Source organism: Thunnus thynnus, chromosome 13, assembly GCF_963924715.1.
Source record: "Thunnus thynnus chromosome 13, fThuThy2.1, whole genome shotgun sequence".
Classification (NCBI taxonomy): Eukaryota; Metazoa; Chordata; class Actinopteri; order Scombriformes; family Scombridae; genus Thunnus; species Thunnus thynnus.
Window position 1 is genome coordinate 27,076,182 of NC_089529.1, and position 21,433 is coordinate 27,097,614.

Here is a 21,433-nt window from a genome sequence, read left to right on the forward strand (position 1 = left end):
GTACGGATCGCGCCCCCCCGCCCCCATGGTTTGGCAGGCATATGAACTGTGGATTAACTGCAAAAGTTAATGTCTCATCGGAGACAAAATAAATAAACTGCTGTAAAGTACAAGTCATGTTCAGACAGCACGGCGCTAACAGGGATTTTGAAGAGCGACGACCAAACCATCGTCTAACAGGTCATCTGCAGGTATGTTTACATGCTGTTTAATGTGCTGCAGCTGAGCAGCTAACCAGCTGCTAACTGACGTTAGCGGAGCACTTTTCCCCTGTGAATGTTTGTTTGGTGGCTCGTTCAACAAGCTGCAGGACAAGACGTGTGTTCATGTTTGTAGGTTCTCATCAAGTCTTGATGATGTGGACACAGGCTGTTGTTTCATTCACTACCATGTTTAAAGGAGGAAGGTATCAAGCCTCATATTGCACTTCAGTTTAACAATTGAGCATTGAATATTTTATATATTTTAAGATTTTATTTAAACGTTGGACATCTTGAATCTTGTTTACATTTAACACCACCATCATTTAAGTGTTTTACAGAATAGTTGGAAAGCAAAGTTATATTTGTCTCCCTTTTTTTTTTTTTTTTTGCTGATCTGAAAAATGATCCGATCCGTGACTCAAAAACCGTGATATGATCCAAAACAATGAGTTTTGTGATCTGTTGCATCCCTACTGAGTATGTGTAAATGCAGCAAGGACTATCTCAGGTCACGCCAAGACAAACAGCATCAAAGCACCGACACAGCCATCATAAATCAGAGAACCTCCCTATTTGGACAACAGCTATATACATGACACTGCAGGTTCAAATCAAAGGAATGCACCCACCCAGAGCTAAGAGCTCTGGGAAGCATCCAGCCACACCTCAATTTAACACCCACCCTGAGTGGTTTGTCAGTATTGCGACAGTCGAACGTCTTGTGATTATGACCAAAGTGCTGTAACATAGTGAATGTGAAAGCAGGGTGTAGCTGCACACACAGAGAGCATGCATGTGGACGAGTGAGTCGCCCCCGGCTGAACTGAGAGGTTTTTTTTTTAAAAAAGATGATAATTATGCTACTGTACTTTCACACAGTGCCATGTTCCCATGTTGAGGCTTCAAGCTAATGGGTGTGTCGGCACAAAACCAATAGATGGACTCCACACTGCCTCTGCATTTTTCCTTTTCTTTGTTTCTCAGTTCGCTCCATGTTCGATTACAAGACTATACTTCAAATGGTGAATCCTTTGGAGAGTTGGCAAAAAGGCATAAACCACACTGCAGAATTTAGACAGTGTGAATTCATGACATCGTCCTAATAGTGATACTATTCTCACTCCAACACTCATCCAATCATCATCTTAAATGTCAAAAATGTGAAGTAAATGCACAGAGAGGTAAAGATAGCTCAGCTTGTACAGGAGTCCCAGTAGGCATGATGTTGTTGATTTGAAGGTCAAAAAGATGCGTTCTAAATGTTAGAAAAATGTTTAAATTTACTAGAGGCAGAAACCTACTTCAATAAGCATTTGCAGCTCAAAGGATGTCTAGACTTTTAGATCAAACCTGGACCACATTTGGTTGAAAAATGAGACGTCTATGTTACAAATAACCAGAGCTGGGTATTAAAAATCAGTATGTTTTTGGTATAAAGCTGGAGAAAAACATTTGAGTATTGAAGTATTAGTATTAGTATTGCATTTCTGGCCAAATTCATACTCATCTTTACTTAGAATCTTATCAGACAGTTCATCCAAATTTTGGATGTTTTTGTTAACATGACCTTCAACTTATGTATTGTGCCAAAAGATTTCAAATGGTCCCTGCACGTTGTCATTGCTTCATCAGCATATGAATCAGGACCAGATTGTGAAATATAGTCAATTAAATGCAATTAAAACAACAGTGACGTTTAAAATACTTTTCGATCAGGTGTAGCCCAGTTTTAACCGTCCGAATGCTAAAGTAGTTTTCTACCAGTGCAAACATGTTGATGTTGACACAACTTTTTATACCAATGTTGAAATCCCGTGGAAAGATGAGAGTTGTGGTACCTGCCTGGTAGTCAGCTGTTTTGTTTTTTTTAGATTCGATTTTTGCTTTTTTATGCTTAAAATCTCAACTTAATTTGCTTTTATTTTTCAGTTTGTGTATCGTTTCATTTGTGTTTTATTACAACAAAACACAAAGTAAAGTAGATGACAAAATACTGAACTGAACTAAGGCAAGACTTAAAAAAAAAGCTTTTGCTCCAGTGGGTTTCTACTTAGTGAAGGACACATACTTGTGTGGCTGCCAGACTTCTGCTTCACTGAGGGTTTCATGTTGAGGTAAATTAGTAGATTTGTGTGTTTGTGTGTGTGTGTGTGTGTGTGTGTGTGTGTGTGTGTGTGTTTGTGTGTGTGTGTGTGAGTGTCCTTGCCTCCTCCTCAACACTTGGCTCGGGGCTCTTGATGGGACTGGATGACTGGCTGAACACTGATGAGGACTGTCCACTGACGCTCTGAAATATCAGACAAAAACAGACAGAAAGAAGAAGAGGAGACTGTCAGACATGAACATAAAGTAATGAGTCCTCAGAGTACTACACACACACACACACAGTGTACGGCATCATCTTTATCCTTGAGCAAACATTCTCATTAAAAAAATCGATCAGGTGTATCTTCACTCAGCCTTGATTCAGCAACAACTAAAGCTTTTAGTCTTTATTGTCTGGTAGAGTTAACAGATTGGAACTGTATGTGCTGAGCCATTAAGCACTGGATGAAGACAAACTATTACAAATAAAGCTGATTTCAGTGTGATTTGTCCTGCAGTGTGTCACGTAGGATGGACTTCTGATTCAGCTCGGTGGAAGTACTGTGAATACAGAGTCCGTTGATAAGTGCATTAGTGTATGCAAGATAAGAATGCTAATGATCCCAAGTCAGTCATGACATTCATGTCAAAATATGAACTCAAACTGACTGTCTGACAAACAAGTCTTACAGACTCAACTCTGAATTGTGACCATAATTCAAGACTTGGCTTCTTGTGAGACTTGAACAACAAAAGTATCAAGTTTTGATCTGATCAAATCTCAGAATAACAAGAAATAAATAAGATGGCGTCAGGCAGGCCTTTAAGAGAGACTGGAATCTTAATTTGAAATCTGCTTATGAAGATTTGTGAATGACTGACTGGAGACTTGACTTGGACTTGTCCCAAAAGACTTAATAATGGCTTTGATTGCAGCAGACTCTACTTTATATCACATTATGTACCTTTAAGCATCATGTGGCAGCACAAAAAGACCTTGAACAACGTTACTTCCATTGTTTAGATCTTTTTTTTTTACCATTCATCTCCCAGGTTCCCATTACATCATCACAACGATGTAACATTTACCTTATGAGGCAGATTAACGAGGTTACTGGATTGTGAGATTACGCAAGAATCCATCTTGTCAAGCTTCAAGTTATGCGCTTGTGGCCAAACCAAAAGTGGTTTGGACCATTCAGCGTCCTACGGGGAGCTGCTACAGCAGCTATAGGCGCGGTTTAGGTGTGACAACAGCGAGACGTTAGCCTGTGATAGACGGTGATAGACAGATGGTTCATCCAATCACCTGCCAAGTAGTTTTTGAAAATGTTTGCTCTTTTCCAAACAGCTTCCAAGGACGACTTCTCAGATGGTTCTGTGTAAAAAAAACCATCTGGCATGTCAGGTTAGCTTTACATCACCTGGCAAACCCCAACTTTAACTTGCACTAAGCTGGTATCAAGTCTTCACCACTAAAGAAAATTCTGGCATCATTGTTTAACTCTGACACTGATGAAACTTCTGCTGAGATCTAAACACGATGGAGGAGAATTTGATTTTGTTCGTGAACCTTAAAGCATTGAAAACGTTAGAAAAACTTAATAGGAACCTGTCTTTCCAGAAACAGCGTCTCACTTCATTACTATAAAAAAAAACTTCACTGTCCACACTTGTCATTGGAAACAAAACAGCGAATAACTGTTTGCATGGCTAGATGCAACTGGTGCAAAGACAGTATGTTTTTGTGTGATCCGGGTGAATTGATCTTCTGTAAAAAAGGAAGCTACACGTAGCATTTAGCCTCAAGCAAAGTACTGATTCCCGAAAGTATGAAAAGGATGTTGCTACTTGTCCCTCTGCCCTGATGTCACTCTGGAGGCATTAACAAAATCGAAAATTGAATCTGAACCAGTAACAGTCAAAATAAATTCAGATGAGGTAAATGTATCTATAGTCAATTTGCCAAGTAAAATGTCTCCAGATTTTGTACCATGAAGCAGTTCAGCAGAGAGAAACAGTCTTCTCAATGATGGGAATAATCAAAAGTACTTTATTCTATCAATTTTCTTGTACTACTTATAAAAGCAGTACTTACAATAAATAAAGTGTTATATACAATATACATATATATACAATTATATACAACTTAACAGCAAATCCTAATATTTTAGGGGCTAGGATTAGCAAATGTTGGGAATTTTTGCGTCACCCAATCAGTAATTTCAGCACTTCACATTACACCAACATCTCAAAACCTATTAGATGATTAATAGACATTTAAAAGGCGTGTAGACATATGAGAGTAACGCTGGTTGCCCTTAATCTACCGAGATATACAGACCTCAATAACAGATTGTACATGTACACTTGGTAAAGCATAGATAATGTAGATTATATCAATCTAATTTATCAGAGGTGATCCAGGTGAGCCAGGTGGAAGAATGTCTTAGTCTTCAAATGTAAGGGTGTGTCACCTCAGCAGAGTCAGACCAGGTGTGGCACCACCTCTCTATCAAACATGTCACGCACACTGAGCTCTGAGTGCAGCTACTCAAACAGCAGAAAGATCTTGAATTAGTAAAATATCAGGATGACAAGAAGCCAAAAAGAAGGTCCAGAGGAAGCCCAGACCATATTCTGCTGCACAAAATGTATCACATAAACTTAGGAGTTGAGGAAAGAGGTATAAAGAACATATATTTTAATCAAAGTAAACTAAAGGAAGCAGAAGAGGAAGATGTGGGAGAGCAGATATTATTCAAAAAAGGTCTTGGGTTCATATGGAGGGAAGGGCAAGGCATTCAGGAAGTGATCATTTATCCAAGCGGGGAAGCGTTTTCTGCTGAGATATGAGCAGGTGCAGGAGTAGACTGCTGCCTCCTTAAAGTAATCTATGAGGAAGAGGAGTTAGACAAACCAGAGCTGAGGCCAAGCACGCTAAAAGGTGAAAAACTCTGAGGCCTGCAGCACAGTTTGTACTGAGGAGCAGAACCGTGCAGATACAAAACCACCTTGAGACTGATTGTAACGCTGGAACTATTGGTCGATTAATCAATTAGTCAATCGGAGAAGGGCAGGATTGACAACCCTAGAGAGGTCATTCAGTCAGGGAGTGAAATGATGAATTTAAGGAAAAAGCACAAATACTCTTGTGAAGTTGTGACTTTCCTCCACTTACAAACACAACAACACAGTCATGACTGAAATCAGGAAGTAGCTGATCAATGAATACACAAACAAGCCACAGAATCTGACCAGGCATTTGATTCCAACACAACAAGTAAATTTCAGTCAATACCCAAAAAGTATTGAGGTACGATATCCAGCCATAACTATGGATACCACTTATGTTTTTCCTCTTTGGAAAGACTGCTTTTAGGGCCTTTTTAGCCTTCAACAAAGACTGAATTCAAAGTGGGAAAGTTGCTATCCTGTGAGTCTAAACAACTAGGCTACCAGGAAGACCCTTGATTCTGTTTTTCTATATCTTTAAAAGTGTAATCAGCAAATAACAGGTCCAATTTTAAAGATGCATTACACCCAGTTTCTCAAAAAAACTACTATTAACTACTAAAAACTATATTAGGGGAGTGTTCTTAATATTTAGTGTAATATGTCCTTTTGCATGATTTTTAAATTAACTTTTTAAAAGGTTAAAAGGTTTGTTCTTCATAGTTAGTGTAGCATCACTACAACATATTCACCTGTTTATTTCTGATCATAGACTGTGAAAATTCAAACCACAGTGTCAGAAATAATAAGCTGATGCCATATGGGCGACATACTTACACTGCTAATATTCTTCTGGTGGCTGCAAAGGGCCTCATACAGTTTACACCCTGCAGTAAGTGACACTTGTCGTGATGGACAAACTAATGAATTACATCCTTTAACCCCCCAAATGTGATCTGTAACTGAAAAGAAAAGTGTGCACTGAGAACTGAAGCTACTGATGGATGGTGACATTTTAATAGAGTCCAAAAACTCCCAGGAAGAAAGTGAAATCTGGACTCATCCTTATATTTATTTATGTGCTCTTATCTCTGACAAATACCAGAGAAGAAGACTACAGAGCAGCACAGAGCTGATGTTTCAAACTCCCACTAAACTCTGTCCACTGCTTAGAGTCGAAGCAGCTCAGCTTTAGATGCTTATGAGTCCATGTTGATGCAGTTTACAAGTGTCTGAACACCGACAAAGGACTTCAAATACTAAACAACCAACATCTTCAGTACAATCACTCCTCTCATCAATTTAAATGTTCATGAATAACAACATAAAACTGTAAAGAACTGCACTACTGTTATATTTACAGCCCTTCCTCCCTCTGTCACAAGTCAAATATTTGACTTACACCTGCAGAAGTCTGCGTTTGTTTATTGTAAAGCTGCAACGACTAGTCGATTAATCAGTTATTAAATTAATCACCAATGAATAATCGATTAATCGCTTCTCAAATGTGAGCTGTAACTGAATATCTTTAGGTTGTGGACAAAACAGAACATTTGAAGACGTCACCTTGGGCTTCGACATTTTTCACCATTTTCTGACATTTTATGGACCGAACAACTAATCGATTAATCGATTAACGTTTATTTCACATACTACGTTTTTATGTTTTAACTTTACACAGGAAGGAAACATTGAGAGGGATACACTGAGAGAATATGTATCAGTTATGGTGGTAATAAAGGTGGTTTACAGGTGGTTGGTTGCTGGTGTGCACAGAGCAATATTAATATTAATAAACCAACTGGAATGTAGTTTGATGGGTTACGCATTCCTTATGCTCCTAGTGTTATTTAAATATCACTGACTGTCTCCAAAGTTTAAACTTTTGCACTGTCCAAACAATATGAGGTCTGACACAGCAAGTTATAATGTTGGTAGGGTATTCAGAGGTTTGCTTTTTCATAATAATAACACTCATTTTGAGCAGAAAACAGGTTGAAACATGGTGCTCACCTCCAACGCGCTCTGCTGCTGGTAGAGCATGTCGGACTCCTGGCTGCTGACGCTCAGGTGTTGCAGACCCTGCACGTAAACCGGGGAAACCATCTGCTGCATCATCGGCTGCTGTATGTAAGGCTGCTGCATCAGGACGTAGGACTGCTGCTGCATCGGCACCAGGTATCGCACCGTCTCGTAGGAGCCGTTCATCCCGTACGGCAGCGTTGACACCGGGCTGGCAGAGATCACCGTGTTGCTCACCGGCTCCGGAGAGGCGACTTTCACCGTCCGGTAGCTCGTCGTGGTTTTCTGCCTTGTATGGAGAGACATTTTGATAGTTCGGTGTTGGCGGATCAGCTCAGACCCCCCTCCAACAAAAAAAGTTTCTGAAAGCGGAGAAGTCGCTGCGGAACAAAAACGCGCAGATTCTCAGGTTGTAAAGAGATTGTGAAGCGGTGACGGAACCGACAGCTGAACCGCCCAGTTTAACTTCCTCCTCTGTTGGCCAGACTACTAGAGAGGAAAGTCCGGTTGGTGGAGTGCTTCCAAGGAAGGGAAAACCAAGCCGGTGAGGGAGGTGCTCGATCTGCTCTGTATGCAAATACTGTGCATCAGGAGGTGGGAGGGCTCAGAGAAAAAGCTGGAACAGTTTACACCGAGTGCCTCTGTCGGTGTGTGTCTGACATTTACCTGTAAATATTCAGGTGTCTTTTAATAAAACTGTGTGTGGATTTCCATTGTTAGGATTTGCTGTAAGAGTATTAAAGGACGAGTTCACAATTTTTCAAGTCTGTCTTAAAACAATAGCCCTGTTCATACTGACCATTAGAAGATCACTTCATAATATACTTACAATGTAAGTGATGGGGGAAGTCTAAATCCACAGTCCTCCTTCTGAGCAGAAATGTATTTAAAAGTTTATCTGAAGCTAATATGAAGCTTCAGCCGTCCAAATGAGTCAAATCAAGTAGATATCTTTCAACAGAATACAGTGGAAGAAGGAAGCGCTGCATGGTTCTGATGGCTCACAGGACAAATAATAAGATCTAGAAAGTCTTGCTTGATATTTGTCCTCAAGTGTTGCAGACCATGGGAAAAAAACTAGGCCTAAATGGATATATGAGAGACTTTTTTTCATGGTTGTCAGCACCACTAATGGACAAATATCAAGCAAGACTTCCTGATTTTTAAAAAAAGATATCTTTCAATGTTACAGTGTTTTTACTGCCAAAGTTCCTCTTTTTGTTACTATAATTCCACTGCGGCCCAACAAGGAAACACAAAGAGGGAATTATATGCTAAAAAGACTGTAAATGTGTCAGATATCCACTTGATATGACTAACTCAGACTGCTGAAGCTGAATAGAAGCTTCAGATAAACTTTTAAGTGACTGTGTGGACACACTGTGGATTTTGGCCTCCATCACTTCCATTGAAAGTACATTTGAAGGGAATCTTTTAACAGCCAGTATGAACGGGAGGAATGATTACAGCGAGGAAAACCTCTTTCACTGTTCATATGGACACCTCACTGTTGTTTTAAGACAGGCTTGAAAAATTGTGAACTTGTCCTTTAAGAATACCTGCGTGGAAAATACAGCAGGTCAATTAAAGGCAAAGAAGAATCTGAGTCAGCCACTGGGCGGAGACAAACAGCTACCAATAATATGGATACACATCACCTGTTGTTGTTTGGAGCGCAGTATTAAAGGATAGGATATAGTCTAATGGTCTGTCAGGTAGCCATATAAACACTGAAACAGGTTTTACTCATCTTAAAACATGTCTGGAGGGGATGTTTAAGTTAATTCTACATATTCTTATTCATATATTTGACTGCAGTGTTGCAATGTGACACATTCTGTTTACATATTTCTTTATTCTAGTAGATCTTTACTTATGATATGTGCATTTTATGTTTTTATTTCATACTTGCTTTAGCATGTAAACGTTTCTTTCCCATGCCAATAAAACCCTTTGCATTGAATTGAAATTGCAGTGGAAACTCTCGCGATATGCAGCGAGATCAGGCCACGCAACGCACCATTCCATCGAGGAAGGAAGACCGTTTTATTTATCGGATACAATAATGGCTGCTACCCAACAACTCTGTTGTTTTCTGCGCTGTCCCCTCGACATTGGAAGGTCACGGATGTTTCTGTCGTCGCTTTGAAGCCGTCATTCCCGCCGGTGAGAGAAAATAAATCAGACTAACGGTGTTAGTCGCCAGCTGTTCGGCATCTTATTGTCCTTCAGGCGCCACAGGTTCCGCTATCTCTCTCTCGGGCGGACCGTACCGGCTGCCACCAAACTGCGGTTAAAAAACGGTATAATTTAACGACGTAACGCTTCTCTGTTGACATTTTTAAATGTTAAAACGCGACTTTTGCCATTTTGAAAATGTGTAGCAGCCATTCTTCAATTCGGGATGAGTTAATACACCAAGCAGCACCTGTTTCAGTAAAATAATACCTTTTAAAAACTGTCTCCTCTGTGATTCATCTACCGCCGAAACGCACAGCTGCTGAATTTTAGGAAATCATTTTGCTAGGTGAATCAAATATTTGCTGTATTTAATGAGATCGTATGAATCACAAAGGCCAGGATTCATATTTTCCAGCATTGTACCTGCTTTTAAAAGACGGCAAAATGCCAGATGTGTGAATGGGCTATTGTGTGTAATTATATGGCCCATACGAGGCCGTGGCCTCCATGATGCTATCAGTTTATCACATTCGTCTGCCGTAATTATGTTTTACTCTGTGACATGATTGCACTAAACGATGTTAATTTAACCTACTAACTAGGTAAACTATGTGGTAATATTAATGTCGCAGCTTGTTTAGGTCACCGCAGTCCAAAAAACACCTGTCATCTGTTTCAAAATACAAACCTCATCTCTTCATGCATCCAGTCACATACAGACGGGTGACAAATTAAAAGAAAATGCAACATAAATTGCATTTTACCAGCACTTTACCAGGTGAGTATTTCTTGCACGAGTCCACAAACTGTGTCACACTTTTGGTCCAGGGCTGTTTTTATTGTTTTGGCTAGGCCTACTTAAATGTTGGGCTATAACATGCCACCAGAACAGCTTCAGTGCACCTTGGCATTGATTCAACAAGTTGATTCATCACTCAGAACAACTTTGTATAGATCTGCAGTGACGCTTCCCTCTAAAGGGACAAGTGGACCCAAACCATGTCAGCAGAATCCCCCCCACCCCCCACAGCATAACAGAGCCACCAGATCCCTTCACTGTAGGGGTCAAGCATTCAGACCTGTATGGTTCTCTTGGTGAACACCAATATGGTGAAGGATGACTCATCTGACCATATCACTTTTCTCCATATGTCTGTAGACCAGTGCCTGTGGTTTTTGCACCACTGAACTCTCAAATGTGCATTCATCCTTGTAACGAGGGGTGTGAGCACCGCCGCCCTACTATAATATCTCTCTATGTAACTGTTGGCAGACTGTTCTTGCTGACACAGTCTGATCCCGTCCTGCGTTGACATTCTCAGTCACCTGAGGAAGAGTTGCTCCTGTGTTTTTCCTTACATATCGCACTAATGCACGAGCATCGCGGTCATCAAATGTGAGCTGTCGACCATCATTTCCAACCTTATTTGCTGATGTCTATCCCGTAGATCTAAATGCAGATGTCATTTTAGTCACCGCTCCTCTTGAAACCAGCTAGTTGATCAGACTTTGTGACTGAAGCTCCTGCCATCCGTTGCACCAACAATCAACCCTCTTTCAAAGTCACTTAAATCTGATTGGATGTTAATCGCTTAATTGTACCATCCAGTGCACCCGTGTTTCTCCACTCATTTATTCAGGTTTTTCCTTTAATTTGTCACCTGTCTGTATGTTACTATTCAGCCACACTGATGCGTATTTCATAAATCTGGGTGTCTGTACAGTTCCTATATTTCTATATGTTGAATGAAGCTGTGAAACTGTGCTTGCTCCATCTTTCTCCATCCCACCAGACCAAATGTAAGCTTTTATTTAGAGGTAAGCCTCTGCTCTGTCAGCGACGCAGCGCCCCTGCTGTTGCGGTTATGTAATCCAGTTTGTCTGCCGTCATCCTCTGGAATAATCCTGCAGTCATCTGCCGGTCATAACAGAGGGTGATGTGTCTTTATCGCCCGTGTCCGTTAGATTTTTTTATCTCTTTATTGTTAATAACGTCCCCTTCTCACCGTGTTTGAATGCTTTCTTTTCAGCATTTTCATTTGTGGAAATTACCTAAAAGGAGACCTGTAGTTACACGTCTTAAACCCTGCCAGTGCAACATTACGAATGCATACGAGACCGTTTAAACTAACATTTACTTTCTTTACAGATGAAATTTAACTACTCACAAGTCCTCTACTGTTATATAATTTTGCTAAAAGACAGGAAGTCAAAAGAGAAAGTGAAAGCGTCTGCTCTCTGAAGTCAGTATAACAAAGAACCTGCCTCCAAATTAAAAGGATGAGATTGTCTTACTGCTGTTCTTTTGACTTCTGCTGTCTCCTTAGTTGCTTCCCTGGCCTGGCTGCTTACCCACAATGCATTGCCAGAGGGTTTTGTGTATCATAGACAGACCGATGTAACCATCACCACCGCCGCTTCACCAGCCAGTCCGCTCCACAGCAACACAGCAGAAAGGTATGAGGCCTGTTCACTACTTTCACACGGCTGCTGTAACGGGAGGGACGTAGATAAGAAAGAAAGGAGCAGGATGAGGAAACGTGTTTCCTGTTGTTTTCTGTTAATTACCTCTGTATGTATATCTAATAATGCAGACTTCTCGCTCTTGTATCTTGTTTTTTTTTTCCAGGTCCTATCCTGGTTGATCTTGTTCTTTATCTTACTGACATCATGTCTGGCCCAGGCGACTTACCAGGTGAGTATTTCTTGCACGAGTCCACAAACTGTGTCACACTTTTGGTCCGGGGCTGTTTTTATTGTTTTGGCTAGGCCTACTTACTGTTATAGCACACAGTGATATTTTATTTACAACAATGTAGGGCTGCAACTAATGATTATTTTTTGATTATTGGTAAATCTGTCAGTTATTTTCTTGATTAATCGATTACTTGTTTGGTCCATAAAATGTCAAAAAAATGGTGAAAAATGTCAATCACTGTTTCCCAAAACCCAAAATGACGTCCTCAAATGTCTCTCTTGTCCTGATCAAACAGTCCGTAACTCAAAGATATTCAGTTTACTGTCACAGAAGACTAAAGAAAGTAGAAAATATTCACATTTGAGAAGCTGGAATCAGAGAATTTTGACTTTTTTTCTTTAAAAAAGTGACTCAAAACAATGATTCGATTATAAAAATAGTTGGAGATTAATTCAATAGTTGGACACTAATTGATTAATTGACTAATCGTTTCAGCTCTTCAACAGTGTGCTTCAACTGTGTGGCGATAGGTTCTTTTACTTTTTTAATATGACGACGCCTGCAGACACAAAGACATGTTCATAAAGAAATAGTTTGGTGTGGAGGAACTTAAATGGCCTGCACAGAACCCCGACCTCAACACCATCCGTCACCTTTGGGATGAATTATTCCTGTGATTGTGGAATTAGATCTTTAACAGTCACGTGTGAGTGTGATGTTCACGTGTCCACATACTTTTGGCCAAGTAGTGTGTGATCCGATGGCTGAATATTCAAAATGACGCCTAATGTCGCCGTTCTTCCACTTCCTGAGAAATGGATTATTTTTTTTACCTTGCTCCCATATCTTCTCACTAACAGCAGATATATGTTTACAGTATGATTTATGTGGCTCAAGCATTCTGTTTTCAACTATGGTTGGAAAACCCTGACAGACTGTGAAAACTCAGTCGCTTCACACTTAAAACAGGGCGACACAGATTGTTTGGTCTCTGATGCCAGACGCATCTGGGTGGATCAGAATCTCACACGTTCACACAGTGAGTCACACAGAAGCTGATAATGAATATCTCTTTCTATCTGTAAACACAGCCTGAACTGAACAAGAACAAAAAGATCAGTCCCATGTTTAGAGGAATACAGCATGAAATCTGAGCTCCCGGCATTTTTCCTCAGTTGTAGTTGTTTATGTTTACATCCCTGTTTTTAGTCATATCCTGGTATTTGATGAAGTTTGCATGAAACGAAACAATCTGGTCGTTCAAATCTCTAAAGGTTTTTACATTATCCATGTTTCTGAAATGAGGATGTGATGTTTACAATCACAAACACAGAAACGGGATACTTAAAAAAACTAGTGTGCATACTCAATGACTAATTAGACATCATGGAGGTGAAGGTCATATTGGAAACTTACAGGTAAAGCAGTTAATGACTGTCGATCACAATTTGTAAATGGTAACCCATTACAGCATATTCCTTCCTTTAAGACACATATTTAAAGTGAAGAGCTGGCAATATTTCGGATTTTTCTTACTGTCTACAGCTCCCGTTGGTAGTTTTTATACAATGATGGAGCTCTATTGCACAGAGGAATAAAATATATTAGGCCTTGAATACACAGACGACTTGTTAGTAGGATTCTTTTATTAATCGTTTGGTTTTTTCATAGAGTTTCTTGCACAAATAATTACTGGAAAAAGGCTCATCAAAAAGTCATCATTGCGCTCCGTCTCCTTCATTGAAAACTACATAATATATTAACGTGAGGACAGCTGAGAATAAAACGCTGCCAGAAACAGGAAGTGAAGAGAAAGCTGTTGTTTAGTCAGTTGTCGTTTGTGTCCGCAGCCTTAGAAGCTTCCGGGATGGGCGGGATGAGGCTTCCCATCGGGATGACCCGACGGGCGCTCAGCTACGACGACAACCTGGAAGCCCCCATGTCCACGCCCCCCCATGACATCAACATCAACAACCTGTGGAGACGACCAGTCGTACCGGAGAGGAAATTCTCACACCTGGCCGAGGTGAGAAACGACCTCTGCGACACATCCACAGTGCCTGCTTTGTCATCAGGAGGAGTGTAATGCTGTGTGTAGATTATATTAATGATGATGATGTTTCTTCCCCACCAGGAGGATGAGAGCGGTGCAGTGAGTCAGTCTACAGTGCCAGACAACGCCCCCTCCAGGTCACCAGGTGTAGTGAAAGCCAAGGCCTCATCCATCATCATGAACTCCCTCATCACCAGTAAGATGCATCCCACAATGACAATCCCGATAGGAGCTGTGAATGGATATATTTGATTTATTCTCACACAGTTGTGTGATGTCACAGTAGTATTTTGAACATTTTAAGACTACAAAAGCTAGACAGTCGCTTTAAACATTTGATTTAAAGCTTTCGTCTCTGTCTTGCGTTTTTCAGAACAGACTCACGATAGTATGTACAAGTTTGAGCAGAAGGCGGGGTTAACCGACGCCAGCTACATGCCCCACAAAGGCCTGACCGCTGAGGACACACGACACCTTCACCGCATGCCCGAATCCTTCCAGGTAAGCTACACACACCGGTCGATGGAACATTAATGAACAGATGAATGTGTTTTGGAGACTTATCAGACACCAGAACACTGCACAGCGGGTTATAATACTAAGAGACAGGATTTTCCAATCTGGAAATATTTATCATGACAACAATCATTTGTCGTTGCAGCTCAATGAACATGGCCTTAGTCTTGAAAATGTGAGCCCCATATTTGAGAAGAGCAATGCCCATTATGGCCACTAGGTGTCATGGTCAGGAGCGAGATTAGTAAAAACCACACGTTATCCTCTGGATTAGGCCTGCAAGTAATGATTATTGTTGCTGTTTAATGCCGATTATTTTCTCAATCAATCGTTTAGTCTATGCATGTTAAAAAATTGTGAGAAAAATCACGATCAAAAGCCCGGACTTATGTCTTCAATTTGCTTGTTTTGTCTGACTGACAATCCAAAATGTTAAGATATAAAATTCACTGTCATATATGATGAAGAAAAAGAGCAAAAGCTGATATATGATCATATGAAAAGCTGGAATCTGAAAATATTCATCATTGTAGCTTTAAAAATGACTGAAACAATAATTAAATTATCAAAATGGTCCTGTGGATCAATTAATTGATGTCAGTAATCCAAAAATAAATCATATCATATCGTATCATGCTTTATGTAACTGGGGTTTTAAGCTGTTTCTTAAAATTTGCAGGTTTGGGTCCATAAAAGTAAAAACTGTGTCCACTGAAACACATGAGCCTTTTTTTTGTTGTTGTTGCTGTTTAGAAAATGCAGATCCAGAGCATGGAGGCCAAAGAAGAGCGGCAGAATTCCTCCGCCCAGTCTACCCCATCCAACACACCACACAGCTCCCCGAAACAAAAGCGCAGGTACACACCAACACACACACACACACACACACACACCTCCACTGTGTTTTCAATGTCCTGTGCATTAAATTCAAAGTCTACCCTGCTAAGAAAATCTATCATTTGTTCCACTTTACACACTATTTTTGTGTAGGAGCTGGTTCAACAGTACGGGGTCAGAGGTCAGCATGAGCTCCTCCAACAGCAGCGTGGACATGGGAGCAGCAGACATGGCAGCAGCAGCGGGAGGAGGAGGAGTCGTCGGAGGTGTGGTCGAACGGTGGGGCGTGTTTGGGCCGCGCCCGTTCGTCCAGAAGTCGGCCTCTGACCTGGGATCCGACAACACAACCGGAGGTAAACGGCATCACCTCGCTATGAGGTGCTAACAAAAAGTGAAAATATATCGCGTGTGAACAAAGCAGCTGAAAGGCGCTGCTCTTCTCGCGCATAAAGATTCATGCTATTAGAAATTTAAAGATTTGGGTCATCGGTCGTCGACAGGATTCTCGTGGCAAATACAGCGAACACAAACAGGGTTGAACTACCTTCTGTTTGTACAAGCATAAACAAACTCGATGGAACTTGATGTGGAGGTTTTTCAAATGACCTTCAGACTGTCAGTAAACACCGGCCGACGCAGCTGGAACCTCTGTCTGTTATTGGCTTTTGAAAACAGTGAAGCCCAGTTTTTTTTTTTTGGCGTCCTGGAGATATAAAACTTTGATCAGACCGGTTTAAATCCAGATCACTGACAGCTGCTGAGCAACAACGTTGAGATTTTCACATGTGGAATAATTCAGTCTGTTTGGAAACTATTAAAATCTTTTTGCCAGGATGACTTTGGGTAGGTAAAACGTTTGAGTGGAGTTAAGTGAAGGAATAACTTTTCACAGATGTTTTACTGTTGTTTCACTCAGGCGTTTATCTTTCAACCCAGAAAAAAAGGCTTTTAGTCGTTTTCAACAAACCAAAGAACCGCTTCTCATGTGCAATGTGGTAAAATCACAGCAGGTTGTAAGACTGTCTTATGGACGTTTACATGTATGAACTCAACAGTATTTCAATGACACTTAAAATAGAAGCTGCTGCAGGATTGATTTGTCATTATGACTCATGTATTTTATTATCCTCTATGTCACGAAAGGCTGGAGAAGACACACACAAGCTTGCATTCACTTCGCCACAGATAATTAGTGGCACAAATACAGCAAATACCCTCTCTTGGGTTAATATGACAGTCCTTACTGATGGGTCACACTGCATGTTACATTGACAGGACATTAAACCTTTACCAGTGTGTTGAACCGTCCAGAACTTAATGTTCTCCTGATTAAACCCAACCAAACCACCAAACCATGCATTTCCTGATCCTGTAAACTGATTCTTAGGATTTGGAATTTAGTTTCAATATCAAAATATACTTTATTTGTCCCCACGGACTCTGCACTGCAGGTCCACAATGAAGTGACAAATAAAAAGCACAGAGCAACAACACAAGCATAAAAGACCACATAAAAACCACCACGCATAGAAAAGATAAACATTAAACCAGCAGCATAAAAAGCAGGAAACATAAAGCCAATGGCAGTAAACATAGAACCTGCAGCACAAGTCTCCACACCCACACATTTAGGTACTTCATGGTAGATTTGTGTAAATCTACATCTGGGTCGTTATCATGTTACGTCTGTTTCATTCATATACTGTAGCTCAAGATCACAAGTTTGTCTCTGAGGGCTAAATTTATAAGGTGTAAAATCTAATCTCCTTAGATCTTTGATTTGGATAAGGAAGTCCACACACACACACACACATACACACACTTTTTGATAAGGAATAAAAGGGGAGAAATCAGAAAACAGTGACAGAGGACGGATCCCTCTTCCAGGAAGAACAGACAGACTAGACAGAAGTAGTCGTAGCAAAATAATAATATGGAGAAACAGCTGGAGCCCACGTTAAAATGTTAAATAGATACAAAGGAAAGTGTAATATCACGTGTGTTAAATATATTTACTTAAATATTAGGTGCAGTAAATTAAAAAGTTCTGATCTGCTGATCTCAGAGTTTTTCTACAGACTGACTGGATGTAAACAGATCAACAGTGGAGGTAAAAACATAATAGCTGCAGTCAGAAATCTCATATAAATAAACAACTTGCAAGCTGGATTTGTAATTCTCACTTTTTCTTTTTTTTCTGGTCAAAACATGAGAATTTATTTCCTTTTTCTCTTTTCCCAGCAGGCTTTGCGCTGCAGGCGTACCGTGGCGCCCAGAAGCCATCCCCCATAGAGGTAATGAAGTCACAGGCCACGCGGCTGGCTGACAACCCCGCCGCTCAGAAGGTGTCCCCGCCCAAAATGGAGATTCCCACAGTGGACGGTCGGAGGCAGGGAGCGCGACCACACAAGCTCAAACCCAGAGACATGAACATCCTGACGCCCTCCGGCTTCTAGGAGGTCACACGACATCATCGACGTCAAAGCTGCCGACGCTGAAGGTCACATGAAATGAAAACCTCTGTTCCTTCACAAACTGCTACATAGTCTGTTGTTACTTTTAAAATGTACCAACAGAGACATTTTTTTTTAGCTGTTAGCTTTCTGCACCTGGGATGAGAATCCAATCATGTGATTCAGATTTATCACAACTTGGGTCTTATTTTCATAGTTTTGTCCATCATTCATGTCAGTAATAATAACACTGTGCTCAAGTTAATTACTGACTGATCTGGGATAACGGCAACATTTCTAAAAAAGAAGTTTGGGAAAGGTTGTAAACATTCCCCACAGGTTAAACAAACTTACCTGCAAGAGAAAATGAAGGAAAACAGTGAAATTATTACCCAAACTGACTGTAAACATTCATGACGGTTTAACATGGATGGATTATAGGAACTGGATACTAGAATCAAAGATGGCGCCTATTCACTCGAATGAAAATTGCTCGCCTGCTGCATGAGCCAAAAAAAAAACGTTTCTAGCTTGCGTGTTGTGCCGCTGACAGAGTATCCGCTGCGGTGTTTTTCACCGTTGGCCCCGCCCACGTGTTCCCGCTCGGCCCATAGACTTTACATTGGGATGACATCACAAACTTTAAAATCGATTTTCTAGGCTCAAGGAAAGTTTAATAAAAAAGACAGAGCAATTATTGAGTTTGTTTGCAGTTGGAGGTGTTCCTGTCGACAGTTTAATAATGGAGGTCTATGGGGGGAAAAATGCTTTTTGGGTTGCAGTGGATTTTTTTGCCGCAATACTGCGAGTGGCCACTGGGGAAAAAAATGGCGGCAAGGCTGAGTGGCGGCGTTGTATCCAGTTCTTATTATACATCCATGCAGTTTACAAGCTAACTATAGTTGTGTGCACACGGTTTTCCTGTGCAATGACAGATTGTTAGCAACGTTTCAGGTAAGCTAACTTTCAGTTTTACCGCCGAACAAAGAGTTTTAGCTAATCTGGCTAAACTGTAGCCTGTATGTTGTTTCTTATCCCGTCAAACTTTGTGGATTAATGTTACCATATTCCCAAATTACTTTCATGTCCAAAGCCGCAAAAATAAAACCCAAGTTGTAATATACTTTAAGCTAACTGTCGCTAGCAGCAGCGACATGCGTCATAGGTTTGATGTCAGTTTGCTACAACATCACTCAATGCTGACAAAGGCTCTCACCTTAACACACCGTCACATGTGGACATGTGTCACATCGAGAGAAGCAGAAATTACAATCTCAAAGTCATTTCGTGAGACCTTCAGCAGCAGCTCCAACATTCAGATAACCACCATCACCACGGAAACAATCTCCAATAAGAAAAATTTCCCATCTGAAGCATTTACTGTATTGCTTGGCTGTAAAATCCAATTCTTGACATTTCTCTTATCCTGTACCCTACTAGCACCGCACACGGGCTCAGGCCGACACATTCAGCATGAATTAACCCCTGAGTCTAGATAACATGGAGGGCTACTGACAGTGATTGATTTTAAGAACTTTGTACTGCCTGAGGTGAAGTTGATGGTGATCCTGGTTGACAAAGAATCCCCATGTGAATGCACTTTATCCCCACTGTTCCCACCCCAGACACTAGCTTCCCGTTATCCAACCCTTCTCGTGTTTAACAGCCCTTCCAGATGCAAAAGATACGAGAAAACTTCCTCCGCTTCGGTCTCGATCATCTCTTTACATTCCCGTCTGTCTCTAAAGAATATTTCATTCGTCTTCTTTAAAAGGGACATTTCAATAAGCAGGGTGAGAAGAAAGAGTCTTAACAATTCATCAAGTGATGTTTAATATGAATCAAAGCAACAGAACAAAACTCAAAATTGTAAAAAGAAAAAATTGTCTCAGGAAATGTTGTCAGGCTCCTGCTCACTGAAATGCTCCACGTATTTGTTTTATGTTAGACTTCTTATTTAGATGTTTTAATGTATAGATGAAGGTTTTTTTTATCTGCTACTGTAACAACAGATTTTGTTCCTTTTGGGTGGGGGGTCGGAAAAAATGCAGGCCTGGTGTGTGTGTGTGTGCGTGTGCGTGCGTGTGCGCGTGTGTGCGTGTGTGTGAAGAAATGTTAAAATAAGAACCACATGTGACCAAGACTCACACATTGACATGTTGCAGCATGCCAGGGGGTTTTCTGAGCACTGGTTTCTGTCAAAATAGAAAAATATGAAGAACTGACAAAAATGAAGAAGAGGAAGAAGAGAATTTAGTCTGTTATTGTTTTGTTTTTTCGTTTTTTTTTTTTTTTTTTAATCAGCAGTCAAATATGAAGAATTCCTGTTTTTCTTTAGTTTTGGTGCGTAACAACATCCTACAGAAACCTTGTGTCACTGATAAAAGGTGAATTAGCTTTTCACAGATTCACTTTTTGGCAATTAAAGATGAACTTTCAGTCGTCACAGTGCAAAGAAACATTCTGCACCCCTAAAGAAAAGACGTCACCTTACAGTAACCCAGGAAATAACAGGAAATACAGGGTTTTATTAAAACTGCAGCAAGTTTTCTGTATTGTGACAGTGGTGTCAGACATTTCTACAGCGTACACATGGTTTCTGTAAGGTGTGTGAAGCTTAATGAGCTCTATGACCTGTCTGAAGTAGCACCTGTCTGATTATCGTTATTATTATTATTATTATTATTGCACTTTTATTATTGAATGGAAACAGTCTTCGTTGGTAAAAAAAAAAAAAAAAAAAAGATTTAACATGTACTCAGTGGAAAGGTTTGTCTATATATGGAGTGAAAGTCATTTGCCATCTGTAACTCTGCTGTGGTGTTAATCAGGTGCTCAGTTCCTTTTCATTCCTTTTCAGCTGGACACAGTGTAAAACACACTGATTTCAGCAGCTGTAAATATTAAACGATGACTGTTTCTGTTTTATAGTTTGTGTTCACAAGTGCTCTGTGTTCAAATTTGTGACGCTGTTCCCTAAATCTCCCCCCTGATTGAATCTACTCTGTATGTTGATGTGACTCTGTAGTACAGACTGACTGAATTATGTTTCTCATTTGTCTGTTCAATGTTTTTTTGTCCAGTTGATGATTTAGAGACGTTTAGCTTGATTTATATGGTCTCTGGTTTATTTTTCTTTGCCAAAAACAGTTTGAGAATAAATGTTATATTCTCATCACAAAACAAGAATCAGTATTTCATTATTTCTAGTGTGACAAAAGTGTTTTTTACAACATATTTTGAATGGCGTTTGAGTTTATTGCCACACAAATCTGTTGATCTGTAGTAATTAATGTCAACCTCTAGGGAGCCTCAGTTCTCCATCTAGTAACGTCTTTTTCTTGCAATCATGGTAACAGGCAGTTTAGGAATAAAAAAAAACAAATTTAAGTTCATCTTAAAGGAGTAACTGTTTTGGGGTGTGTAAATA

At 40.3% G+C, this 21,433-nt stretch overlaps 1 protein-coding gene across 3 annotated transcripts; it reads left to right on the forward strand.

Annotated features, from left to right (window-relative positions):
- Nucleotides 1-93: 93 nt before the first annotated feature.
- LOC137196055 (putative monooxygenase p33MONOX) lies at nt 94-21,172 on the forward strand. 3 transcript variants are annotated; one of them, XM_067608854.1, is made up of 9 exons: nt 94-191; nt 11,774-11,903; nt 12,076-12,141; nt 13,995-14,170; nt 14,279-14,393; nt 14,571-14,698; nt 15,467-15,570; nt 15,704-15,903; nt 17,792-21,172. In XM_067608854.1, exons 3-9 carry the CDS (start codon nt 12,117-12,119, stop codon nt 18,004-18,006), a joined length of 963 nt encoding a protein of 320 aa, XP_067464955.1. In that variant the 5' UTR covers nt 94-191; nt 11,774-11,903; nt 12,076-12,116; the 3' UTR covers nt 18,007-21,172. The 3 variants fall into 3 exon arrangements, with proteins under 3 accessions (XP_067464955.1, XP_067464954.1, XP_067464956.1); XM_067608853.1 differs by lacking the exon at nt 94-191 and adding an exon at nt 9,274-9,431; XM_067608855.1 differs by lacking the exon at nt 94-191 and adding an exon at nt 9,274-9,431 and having other exon boundaries at nt 17,795-21,172.
- Nucleotides 21,173-21,433: the final 261 nt, after the last annotated feature.

What these genes read in the sequence shown, in the direction of transcription:
- LOC137196055 (XM_067608854.1), top strand. Translation starts at nt 12,117, where the DNA reads ATGTCTGGCCCAGGCGACTTACCAG. An exon ending in CATGAACTCCCTCATCACCA is followed by an intron (nt 14,394 to 14,570) that starts GTAAGATGCATC and finishes TGCGTTTTTCAG; the next exon opens with AACAGACTCACGATAGTATG. An exon ending in GCATGCCCGAATCCTTCCAG is followed by an intron (nt 14,699 to 15,466) that starts GTAAGCTACACA and finishes GTTGCTGTTTAG; the next exon opens with AAAATGCAGATCCAGAGCAT.